Raw genomic sequence first — 12,313 nt, forward strand, 5'->3', positions numbered from 1 at the left:
TACTGAGTTCCTCCTTATAGAAGCCTCCTTCGATAGGATGATCTTGATAATCGGTAAGTTTGTACGTCAGTCGATTGGTATTTTTCAAGTCGTTTACGGTGAATATTTCCGTTATCCACGTGGGCGTATACATTAATTGCATGACATCGAATCATTTCACTTAATGCGATGCTACTTAAAGTACAAACCCTCGCCAACGCTTATCATATCCAGCCGCCTCGTCCTCGCCCCCCCCTCTCCCCATCCTCCTTCCCTTCACCCTTCCTCCTTCCCTGCCTTGTTACTTCCGCTTTATCATCTCAACCAGTCGGTCTGCGGTGAAATTTTGAGTACGTGAAAAAATATAAATATCTAAATAAATAAGCAAGAACATTGAAAAGGGCTCGAAAAAAATCATTCTGCGTACTAGTTAAATAAGAAAATGCTGGAAAATAGAAAAAAATTCAAAATGCAGATCAACCAAGACAATCAGCTAAGCCGTTTATTTTAACCCACAATATTAGGGGGTTCGCTAGGCTGAAAGATCTAACTCCGAGTCAGGTGGCCGACCTGCTATAAAATGTGTAGATATACCCGTTTGGCGCCTCGGAAAGTCCTTCTTCAGACCCAGACGCCGCCCCTCCAAGGTCGTATTGAATGGATCGAAGTTTCAAATATACGATTTCAAATTCTATGCATCGAACAATTGATGCATATTCAAACAATGGAAGCGGGAAGATCCAAACCAGCATCCATGACGTCATCTGCTGAAGCGATTGATAGGAGCGTTCAGACTCAAGCACGTTTCCCGAGCCGCATAGCTAACGTGATAGCCGAATGATATCATTTATTTTTATATCATCGCTTATAACAAGGACGTAAAACTAAGTTTTTCATCCCAAGTATTTGCCAAGTATTTCTATAATAACCATATCACTCTCGGATCCGGTGCAGCTATGAAAGTTTGCCCTAGCGATAAGCGCTCGCGCACCACCTCTTCCCTCCCATTTTGTAACTAATTTGACATTTGTGTGATTTCGTACATTCTCCATAGTCTCACCAAACACAGCGTTATTCATCAATTTGTAAAAGTTTTTCTCAAATTCGTTTCTGGACTGCTTGCGCATGTTGGTGTTGAGCGTGATGTAAGGCTCGAGCCATGGAGATTGTGCGAATTTTAAAACTCTATACACCTTGACTAATTTTAAACCTAAACTCAAACATTGCTTCAAATTTCTATAGTGTAGTATATACTTCGTTTTGGGGTGAAGGGTGGTGGCGAGTTTAGGGATTTCACTACCTGGCGGTGTGAAATGCTCCGGACAGAGAGGTAGGTCTTTGTGTTCCTCGTGGAGCTCTGTAGGATAGTCCAAATCCACCTCCAGGATGTAGCCGATCGGTGAATCGTCCGGATGGGTTGTTATATCGATAGGATCATGCTCCCACTCGAACGAGTCGGTTGGTAAATGTGCACTCATAGCCGCACCGTAAAGATTGTTCACATCGAAATACATAAGATACGATTCCACATTATCCGGATCAAAATCTTTGCCCATAAATCTGTTATTGGCGTGAGCGTGTCGATTAGAGCACTGCGCTACGCCACCTCGAATGCCTCTTTCAATGAATAAAACCGTTTCGGGATCATCGAAAAGTTGTAAATTCACCTTTGTGTGTTTAAGCATCGCGTCAAAAGCAAGCCCCGGCGCCGTGTAGTAGTGCAACGGATCTAAATCGTATGTTTTAAAACAGCTAGCCCGGAATTTTTGGAAAATATTAGCAAGTAACAAAACATCCGTCTTTAAATATAAATCGGAATAGACCCCCAAAGACTCTAAACGGAATTCTTCCCAAACATTTTTAGCGTGCTCAACATCGGTGTCTGTGATATTCGAATTGCAGAGGTGTGAGTAGAAATGATTCTTTGCAGGTAATTCAGTTTCGTCAAGTTTCTCCCAACAATCGACGTATTCGTAAGGGAAAACGCCTTTGCGGGTAATCAAGCTGAAATGCGCGGGATTATTGTAAAATTCACGTGTTATGCGTTTATCGACATCGCCTAAATACGAAGAAAGTTTATCAATACTGCTAGCCATAAATCGAAACGAATCGATGAATCTCAAATGCATCATCGTTCCATCAACCTGCTCCGTGAAGGATATATATTTTTCCTCATTTATGGGTAGCAGTGTAACCGCTCCGGGAAAGTCAAAGCCAGGGATTCAATCAAAAAATGTGAATCGTAACCGGACAAATTGTGGAAAACTATCGGAATTGTATGCGACTCTCTGAAATTCAAATTACACCGATTATGCGCAGGACCGCGATATTTACCCGTGAAGTGACAATGATCGTGGCACTTTTTCTCCTCGGGAGTAAACGGCTTTTCACAAATATAAAAATTTTTTGCGCGCATGTGAAGATCGCGTTGCACTTGGGTGAGAGACTCCATCGGAATTATATTTTTGATTCGTGACTCTACTTCAACCGATAAATCTTTAACCTCTTGCATGAACCAATCGATGCAATCGGTGCCGCGTTTACCATGAAACTCCGATAAGGTCTCATCGTACGCGCAATGTACGTAGTATGCTACACTGTGCGGGATATGCTTTTGAATTTCATATGTTTTACGGTTTTGAAATTCGTCTACAGGTTCGGATTTTAATATACATTCGAGACCGGCGTAAACAACAAACGGGACAGTGCCTTAGTTTTTGAAATTTTTAAACTTTAAATTTGAATCTTCAGATCTTGGAAATTCCATGCGCACTTTATTCAACATAATACAATCCTGCCGATGGTGGTCGTAGGCGTGTTTTACGGCGAAGTGGCATAGGCATCTGTCGCATAAAAACAGTTGGCCATTATGTTGAGACAATTGTTTGCTAACCAATCGCGAGAGATCTTTGATCCAAGCAAAGTGGAATCTTGGTGTGAATTCGCGGTTCACATCATGTTTGGGACAATTGTTACTTTCAACCATTAGAAGATGAATCGTGTCAACGTTTGCGCTACGCTGATTTTTACTCAAATAAATCGGCATGATGATGCTTTTCTCGGATTTTGCATGATGCGAAAAAGTTTCGGATTCTATTGCATATACATTGATTCGCAAATTATTTAATTTCTCAAACTTTTCCACATCATGCAGAGTAGCGGGGAATTTGTTGCCTGTGCAGTCCAACTCTCGAATATATCGGCGATAGCTATGCATCTGGCTAATACTGATGTCGACTGGGTGGAGAGCTGCGGTAACGAGCCCACAGAAGACATCTTTTATCCTCGTTTTTGACGTTGACCACAGCCTTCTTGCGTTGAATGTCCATGGGTAGCGTGACGAATGTTGAAGCTGCTGCAGCGAGAGGCTGGTATCGGTTGACATTTACGGCAATATTTAAAATCTCGATCATACTCCAGCCGGAATCACGTTGTTCGAAATCTTCGACCTTTACGAGCAGTTTGTTCTTTGCGTCCGCGAACCAGCCGTCTATATCACTCGATGGGAGGATCGTCACGTTGGATGTATTGAAGCTTTTAACTTCCGCAGCGACCTCGTCATGCTTGACGTGTTCAAATTTGCATGTCAATATCATGTTGACCTTCACATTCCCCTCATTACGCTGTGCCAGTTTCAATTTTCCTACGATGATCCGCCGCGCGTCGCTCAGAAAGACCTTCAAATCCTTACGGCCAAGATTGGTCACAATGCCGGTGCGAATCCGGTCAGCAAAAGCGCTGTCAACATCGTCCCACTGTACACCCGCTGGACTGCTGATATTGCCGCCTATCACGAGGCCGTGCTGCCGCTGTTGCTGCTGGATCTTTGCGACCCGGGATTGTATGAGGGAGATCTTATGTTGGATTCGCTGTTTCACCCCCACACTCATTCTCGGCTGTTGAAGAATATCTTGCAAAACTTGTGTATTTGCCACTCCAATACCAATCCAATGATTAAAGACATCGTGACTTCTTTCTCCGGGAGTTTGCTCGCGCAGCAAATTGTACGCCTCCCCCATCTGCTCGACGAGTCCCATGTATGCTTCGGCGGCCATGACTTTGACGTTGGTGACGATGATATTCTGAACCTTTTCTTTTTACGTGTTGTGTAAGACTGATGAGTCTGCAATGGATGTGTTGCCCTTATGTCAAAGGATCGTGAGGGAGGGTGGGACGGAGGGAGAGAGAGGGGGGGGGGGATCTTCGCGTTCTGCAGCAGCAACAGCTTCCAAGATAAAAATTGTGGTCAACCATGTCTGAGTCTGCACACGCCCATCCCTCCCCTGTCAGTGAAAAAAAACTTTGAAGATACACAGTGAGAGAATCGGCTGGCGAAGAGTGGCTTCGAGCGGCATAGAGATGAATTCTCATCCCTATACTCTTGACCGGGTGATTGATGTTCATGGAACCTGACGAAAAGGTTTGTTCGGGAAAAGCCTTTCGAGAAAACGTAGCAGCAGTCAGTAATTATTGAACCCAGGTGGTGAGAATCCGACTCTGCGACGATTAGCCAAGAGTGAACCGCTTGGTAAATTTCTGCATAAGGTTTTTGCGATGGTTTATAATGATGCATAAGCACATTACCAAATATTCTGGCATGGTTTTAATTTCCTCCTTGTGTCCCTACCCCACTGCGTTTATTATCGGCATGAGCTGAGAGGCAGCATTTCCAGGAATTTTTTCAAGTGGTCTAGCGTTATCTAACCTAGAGCCTCTCGCCGTCGAACAAGACCCGACAGGAATTCCCCCCCCCCCCCCCCCCCCCCAGCGGCGCTGCAGTCGCCCTGGCCTGTAGGAATTGGGGGGCTGGTGGCGGAAATTGGAACCAGATTCCCAAACTCTCATATATTATCCACTTTCGAAGTAGATGAGAATACGAGCTGGGATATATTGCGAAAGCAACTGGTCGATCTAGTACGTGCAGAGAACGAGGAAAGAATAATAACAGAGCGACTTTCTACATGGGCAAAGCAGTACGAAGTAAACAAGGCAAGAACCAGTCACGTGGTGGATAATAACACGGGGTGAACACGATCGACATCATGACGGAAAACACGAAATTACTTGTCCATTCAAAGACAGATGACTGGGAAGCATGAATAGAGAGAATGGAGCTTTATTTTGTCGTAAAAAGACTTGACGATTGTTACCCGCAACCCCCTGGCCCGACGCTCACATGCTAAAGAGCCGGCCCTGCAAAGAAATCGGCAGCGGCCCGGCTCTGCGCCGGCTGGGAAAAGGTCGCGCGCGGGCAAATTAACACGGTTCCTTATGTAAAACCAGCAAAACCTTATACACGGCGTAAACGCCCGCGCATCCGCCCGCGCCGATCATCCAGCCGGCCGGCCTCTCTCCATGGTCCGCGCTTGCCTACAAGATCCCGGCCGCCGGCCGGGATCGACACACTCGTCATTCGGCATCCGTCAGCGACCCACACTTTACAACCAACAGCGCAGCTCATACCTCGCCCAGCTACTACACACCAAAATAAACCAAGCCGTAAAAGCAAACCACCCGTCCTTTTCAGGATTTGTTTTCGTCTTTCTTCTATACCTATTCACCTATCTCTATCCTTTCTCCCTATCTTTTCCTACATATATATATACTTATTTCCATCTCTCTTTTTTTTCTTTCTTTCTCTACTTCTCTTCCTTTCTCTCTATCACTCTTCACACTCATTCCTTCACCATTTCACCACCACCACCATCACCATCTACGGGGCGCGAGGCCCTCGCCCCCTCCACCCTGAACAAAGGAAGGCCCTCTGCTGGGCACGGGCGTACGCTGCCCAGGTAACTTGGCAGGCCAGGCTCTTCCGGATCGACCTCCCAGACGAACCACTGGCCTGGCCTCGACAGGATCCCCGATCTTGCCTCCGGGTCCGATTCCGCGAACCCATCCTCTCGGATTGGTCCTTCCCGGACCCCACACCCTCCACTGACAAGGAGAACGCGCCACTGGACTCAGCGGCCGTCATCCGGGTGGCCACCCGACCTATACCCCGGGACCAGTACGTGGGGGCGCCACGGCCGGTGACACACCAGATCGGGCCACGCTGGCCGACACGCATCCCCACACCCATCATTCCCCGTCCTCTCCTACCGAACCTCCGTCCTCCTCCTCCTCCCCGACCGTGAGTCATCATCATCCCCATTCCTTATCGTCAACATCGTCTACACTAATCTTTTTCCCTACTCCCTTTTTTCTTCTTCTCCCCCTATACTTTGCTTCTTCCCCCCCCCCCCCCCCCCCCACTCTACTGATACCCACTCTCACCCAGTATCACGATGATAAAATGCAAGTGGCCACGTTACTGACGCATTTTGATGAAGAGGCGTATATACTCACTAGAAGTTTGTGTGCGCCTGAAAAGCCAGCTACAAAGAAATTCGTCGACATAGTAAAAATAATGACAGAACACCTTAACCCTAAACCCTCGGAGGGAATGGAGAGATGCACGTTTAACAGCGCCAAACAAGGGACGAACGAGTCAGTCGCCGAATTTGCAGCACGGCTACAAAAATTATCACTGAATTGTAATTTTCTGGACTTGAAGGTAGCTCTGCGTGACCAATTAGTGTGTGGCGTGCACGACGAGTCTTCAAGGGTCGAGTTATTGAAATTGACGGATCTCACCTTGGACAAAGCGCTCAAAGAAGCAACGGCTCGAGAAAGTGCAACGAAAAATGCTGCGGGAGTAGTGAAAACGTGGGCGAGCAAAAATCAAAGAGAGGAGGTATTTGCTATGAGTTATACGGAAAAAACTGACAAAGGGCAACCCCAAACTTGATATAAAAAACCCAACAATCCAGGTACGAGCACTGAGCGGAGCTGCTTCTGCTGTGGCAAGCCGAGCCACATTTCCCGGACATGCAAACACCGAGACGGAGCGACTTGCAGTTTCTTCCACTTAAAGGGGCATCTGGAGAGTGCCTGCTTGAAGAAGAAAAGAGCCAAAAACATATTTTTGCAAGAATCGGAGGACGCGGGGGAAGGCAGCAGCAGTACAACGCACGAACACATCTACGACTTTTACTCACTACGGGCGAAAGATAACGAAAACGCTTGTAACTTTGTAAATAATATAAAGGCGGATCCACTGTACTGTAACGTGGCATTTTTTTTGATGCTCGTTACAAGGGGCTCCCCGAACCTTAGGAGGGACTCTAACAAGGGATTTCGCGACAAGAATGATTATCTAATTCGTAAAGAGCGCCAGGACAAGGGTCACGCATCCGAAACACTGAGAGGGGACCCTTTACAGGCTAGCGAATAGAGTATTACAGGGTCTTTTTGTTTAATTTTGTTTTGAGTATTTGCGACACCAACCAGGGAGATAGACGACGAATTCGAGAGTGTGGAACCGGCCGTAAAGAGAGACCTCAACGGAGGATACACCGCGAGCGAAGGGTCTCACACGAGGCTACGGAGGGAGCGCCAACGCCGAGCTCTGCCGCGAGGGAAACCAAGGCGGACGAAATTCCCGCTGTTGGCCAGCGAACCGTAGCCTGCCTTCCTCGCGATACACCATCATGCCAACGATCGTGCTGCCTCTACGCCACTGACGAGGACTGAACACCGGAGAGTCCAACGACCAATCTGCGAGCCGTGACAGCGGAAACCGACGTTAGCGATAAGCTAGAATTTAAGAGACGCGTAAATCGATACCCAATAAGATTTGTCAAATTTCGGAAACGACAACGCCTCGGTTTGAATTCTTGGCTCGGTGTGACGGAGCAGGACACTTGCGTCCTGGTGCTGAATCTAGCGAAGGCTGCGAAAATTTTGTAAAGATAGTTTTTTTGGGTTATTGAGAGAGTTGAGCGATTGGTGTTAAAATTTTGGGATTCGCGGAAGACGGAACCATTGTCCAATTATCGTGACGGAGATTTTTCTGGTCTGGATTCATTGCGGTAAGCGCTATCGCTTCTTTGCGGACAAATTTCGAGAACGGCTTAGGTCGGCGCACCGGGTAACGGTTGGCCATGTTGAGTTGCGTCAAACAATACTCGAAATTCGTTTGCCGATTTCCTTGGTTGGTGGCCGGAGCTTGATTTTGTTTTTTTGCGATAACGTATCGAGTCAATTTTGGCTATTGTACATGTTGAGTAGAGTCATTCGTTTCGTTAATTGCGAGCAGCCCAAATTCCGCTGCACAGGGTCAAGTCGCGTTTGCGTGTTCAGAAAGTGTCACCTCTCGTGTAGGTCGCGTATCGCTAAGTGTGAGCGCTCTGTTTGGCTGGGTTATTATTTCTAGTTTCCTTGTTTGATTTGTTTCGGAAGATAGTGAAGTTTCGGATGCGTCGCGATTAATCGCTTCGATTTAAGTTGTTAAGTAAGAATGACTGTCGAGTACTTGTAGGGTATGTTTTGCGATTAGCGCGATAATTCTGTTAGGGTTTGGCGAATAGCGCCGATATTTATAATTAAGGGAAGGACGATCACGAGTAGCGTGTTCGTATCGTTGTCGATTTTCTGTATTTTGATTTTTGTTTTGTTGATCCCGTTGAGACGAGGAACGCGACTAGCGCACGTAGATTTAAGGTTTAGTTAAGATTTGATTTTCTTTCTATTTTGTTTGTGGAATCGCGGGAGGCGAATTGAGTATCTGTTTCTTTTTCCTTTTGTTTTGTATCGCTTCGAATTTTTTTTGAATATATTATTTTATTCTATTTTGTTAAATTCTGTATCGTGTCGAGTGTCCGTTCTTTCTCTCCGCAAAACTACCCACCCCCCTCTCCGCGGTACTGAGCTACCTGGCATAGAGAAGGATAGCCGAGGAATTGCGAAGGTAAAGATTCGAGGCGTGTTTATCGCGCCAGGCGCCCAACAAAATTTCGCGATAGCTTTGGTAAGCTGCAGAGTGTATCGCGGGTTGCCGAATCATTGTGCACCAGGTTAACTCTTGGGAACTTCTCCGGGTGAACAAGAGCGGCGAAAAACCTCGTCACAGTACATTAAGGTCAAACTAAATAGTAAAACAGTGTCAATGGAGGTAGACTGAGGTACGTACTATGCAGTAATGTCAGAAGGGTTCAAAATTGAAAATTTCAGAAATTGGAAAATCGATAAATGTTGCACGAATTTATACGGTTACGTACAAGACGCGATGACGCCGATTGGGTAATTAAAGAATCTGAAAGTAAACTTAAATAATCAAACAAAAACATTGAGTTGCCTAGTGCTTAGAGGAAATGGCCTGCCACTGATTGGTGGACAGTGGCTGGCAGAGTTCGGTGTATGGCCTAATTTGTCAGACATTGCTGCATTGAGCGATACCAATAAAATGTTCAACCTGAATGTGAACGATTTAAGAGAAAAAATGTTATCGAAATTTAATGTTTTGTTCGGAGGCACGCCTGTATAATAAAAGGGAAATTAAATTACACGTAAAAGAAAATACGAAACCGGTCACGTTGAGGGTACGACACGTGCCATACGCGCTCAAAATTAAAGTAGAGAACGAGATCGAACGTTTGGAAAGGTTGGGTCGTTTAAAAAAAGTGGAATCAAGCGAGTGGGCCACGCCAATAGTCCCCGTGCTAAAAAGTAATGGCGAAGTAAGAATCTGCGGTGATTTTAAAATGACGGTAAACCCGAATTTGCACATGACCAAACGACCGTTTCCGCGTATTCACGACATTTTCCAAGTATTACAAAAAGGGTCATCTTTCTCGCAACTTGACCTACCGCACGCCTACATGCAGATTCCGGTTGACGAAAAATCACAAGAATTATTAACGATTACGACCCACGTCGGTTTATTCCGGTACACGAAAATGACAGAGGGCACGGCGCCGGCCCCAGGCGAATTTCAGCAAATAATGGATGAGTGTTTGCAGGGTATTCTAAACACCATTGCTCACCTAGACAATATTTTTGTAACCGGCCGCACGGATAAAGAACACCTTGAAAATTTGCGCAAAGTATGTAAACAATTGGAGGAGCGCAGGCTGAGATTGAATAGAGGAAAATGCGATTTCATGAAAGAGCGTATTGAAGTCTTAGGTTATGTGATTGATGCGGCCGGTCTACACAAGGCGAGATCAAAGGTGAAAGCAATGGTCGAAGCACCAAGACCAACAAACAGCAAACAGCTTGCCTCATTTCTGGGACTAATTAATTTTTACGCGAGATTTTTGATGGATAGATCTGAAAAATTAAAGCCTCTTTTTGACGGTGCGCACAGAAGGAATTTTGTATGGACCAAGGAATGTGACGAGGCTTTTTGCTGGGTAAAAAAGGAGTTAATCTCTCCAAGGGTACTGGCCCATTACGATCAAGACGAAGCATTGGTTTTGGCTTGTGATGCGTCAATGTACGGACTGTCGGCGATCTTATCGCACAGGTATAAAGACGGAACGGAAAGACCGATCGCGTATGCATCAAAGAAAATACCGGAGATGAAACAGAGCAATTATAAATAAGGAGGCGAGCGCGATTGTATTCGGGTAGATGAAGTTTTATGATTTCGTTTAGAGCACATATTCGGTCCAACAAAAGGTATACCGCTCACAGCGGCGAGCCGTTTGCAAAGGTGGGCATACTTTTTGTCAGGGTTTCGGTACAAGATCGAGTACATCAAATCGGAGTGCAATGGAAACTGCGACGCGTTGTCGCGTTTACCGGTTGATGATGAAACAAATATTTTCGACGCAGAGTTCACACCGGTTTATTATGTCAATGAGAAGATGAATATAGTAGATTGGTAGGAGGTAGTCCTTGAAACAAAACGCGATGAAGTCTTGAGCAGAATTGTAAAATTTTACATCTCAGGATGGCCAAGCAACAACAAAGACTTGTCCAGCGAGGAGCAAAAATATTTTGTTAAAAAGAACGAAATCGCAATAGAAGGGAATTGTTTGTTTTGGGGATGTAGGGTAATTATACCAGAATCGTTACGGGACCGGCTATTAGCTGACCTTCATGCATCGCACCTAGGGATTGTGAAGATCAAAGCCTTGGCGCGATCGTACGTGTGGTGGCCTAATATTGATCAAGACATCGAAAATACAGTAAAGTCATGCGGAATTTGCATTAAAGAACAGAAGGCACCACCACACGCACCATTGACGCCATGGCCTTCGCCAGAGAAGGTGTGGGATAGGAAACACGCAGATTTTTTGGGCCCATTGTTCGGGGATATGTATCTAGTCGTAGTGTATGCATATTCGAAGTGGCCAGAGGTTATTAATTTCCGAAACAACACGAAGGCGTACGGAGTAGTCGAGGTGTTCGATGAGTTATTCGCTAAATACGGACTACCGAATCTGGTGGTTACAGACAACGGCCCGCAGTTTAGAAGCGATGAGTTAGGGCAATTTTTTAATAGTAACGGTGTTCAGCACAGTTTTCTCCACCTTACCACCCGGCGACCAACGGGGCTGCCGAAAATTTCGTGGGTATATTTAAAGATGAGGTAATAAAAATCGAAAAAGGGGGAGAAAGGGTAGATAAAGCGATAAATAAATTTATGTTTGACTACCGCAGCACGCCGCACTGCATAACCGGGAAGTCACCTGCGTGGTTATTCCACAAGCGAGAGCTCAGAACACGGTTTGACTTACTGAGACCGAATGTACGTAATAAGATACACGAGAAGCAGCAGTCACAGGTCAACAATAGTCCGCATTCACGCAATGTGCAACTGAACGTAGGTGACCCAGTCATGGTTGACAATCACGGTACATCCGGCGGGAAGCGTATCCCGGCCAAAATTATTAAAGATTTGTCACCGTCCACGTTCAGAGTAAGAACCGAATCGGTTAACGTCACGAAGCGCCATACCGATCAAATTGTTAAAGTACGTCGTTCAGCGCGAATAATAAACCGTCAGCCAAAGTTATAAATTGAGCGATAACATGTAACAAGCGATGTATGAATGTCGGTATGTGGAGCGATGTAGAAAACATGCTAAAAAAAAGGGGAGGAGATGTCGTGTATGCGCGTTATAAGTGGGAGTGAGTATGTGTGAGGAAGTGTGTGAAGCGTGTGAGTGTGTATGTGTAAGGCGGCTGTCCGTCGCAAGTTGTGAGCCTACGGCGACCACTCTCCGTATACGCGTAGTCTTGAACACACCTGTGTTATACCCAAATATACCGGGACCATCTCTAGAAACTAAACAGGAACTGCGCATGCGCGAATTTAAATCCGCCGTCCGTGCAGTCTGGCCACCCCGAGACCCTGCTGTCAAACTCTGTTTCTGTCGGCGGTGTAGTTCACATGCATTTTTGAGGTTAGAATCTCAAGTCATTGAGATAGTCACTCGGAAAGGCTTGGGAAGCATTTGTTATTGAAAATTGATTGTTCAAAGAACGGTCGGAATTTAATGCTG

At 45.8% G+C, this 12,313-nt stretch overlaps 1 protein-coding gene across 1 annotated transcript; it reads left to right on the forward strand.

Annotated features, from left to right (window-relative positions):
- The first annotated feature begins 9,758 nt into the window (after nt 1-9,758).
- Nucleotides 9,759-12,051, forward strand: LOC124406255 (uncharacterized protein K02A2.6-like). Its single transcript, XM_046881608.1, has 5 exons — nt 9,759-10,327; nt 10,459-10,607; nt 10,756-11,398; nt 11,470-11,728; nt 12,046-12,051. Exons 1-5 carry the CDS (start codon nt 9,759-9,761, stop codon nt 12,049-12,051), a joined length of 1,626 nt encoding a protein of 541 aa, XP_046737564.1.
- The last annotated feature ends 262 nt before the right edge of the window (nt 12,052-12,313 follow it).

Source organism: Diprion similis, chromosome 5 (genome assembly GCF_021155765.1).
Source record: "Diprion similis isolate iyDipSimi1 chromosome 5, iyDipSimi1.1, whole genome shotgun sequence".
NCBI lineage: Eukaryota > Metazoa > Arthropoda > Insecta > Hymenoptera > Diprionidae > Diprion > Diprion similis.

Bases quoted from the DNA above. Each gene is read 5' to 3' on its own strand.
- LOC124406255 (XM_046881608.1), top strand. From the start codon at position 9,759: ATGACAGAGGGCACGGCGCCGGCCCCAGGCGAATTTCAGCAAATAATG. The intron at 10,328-10,458 runs GTATAAAGACGG...GATTTCGTTTAG, and splicing joins TCGGCGATCTTATCGCACAG to AGCACATATTCGGTCCAACA. The intron at 10,608-10,755 runs GTTGATGATGAA...TTTACATCTCAG, and splicing joins ACGCGTTGTCGCGTTTACCG to GATGGCCAAGCAACAACAAA.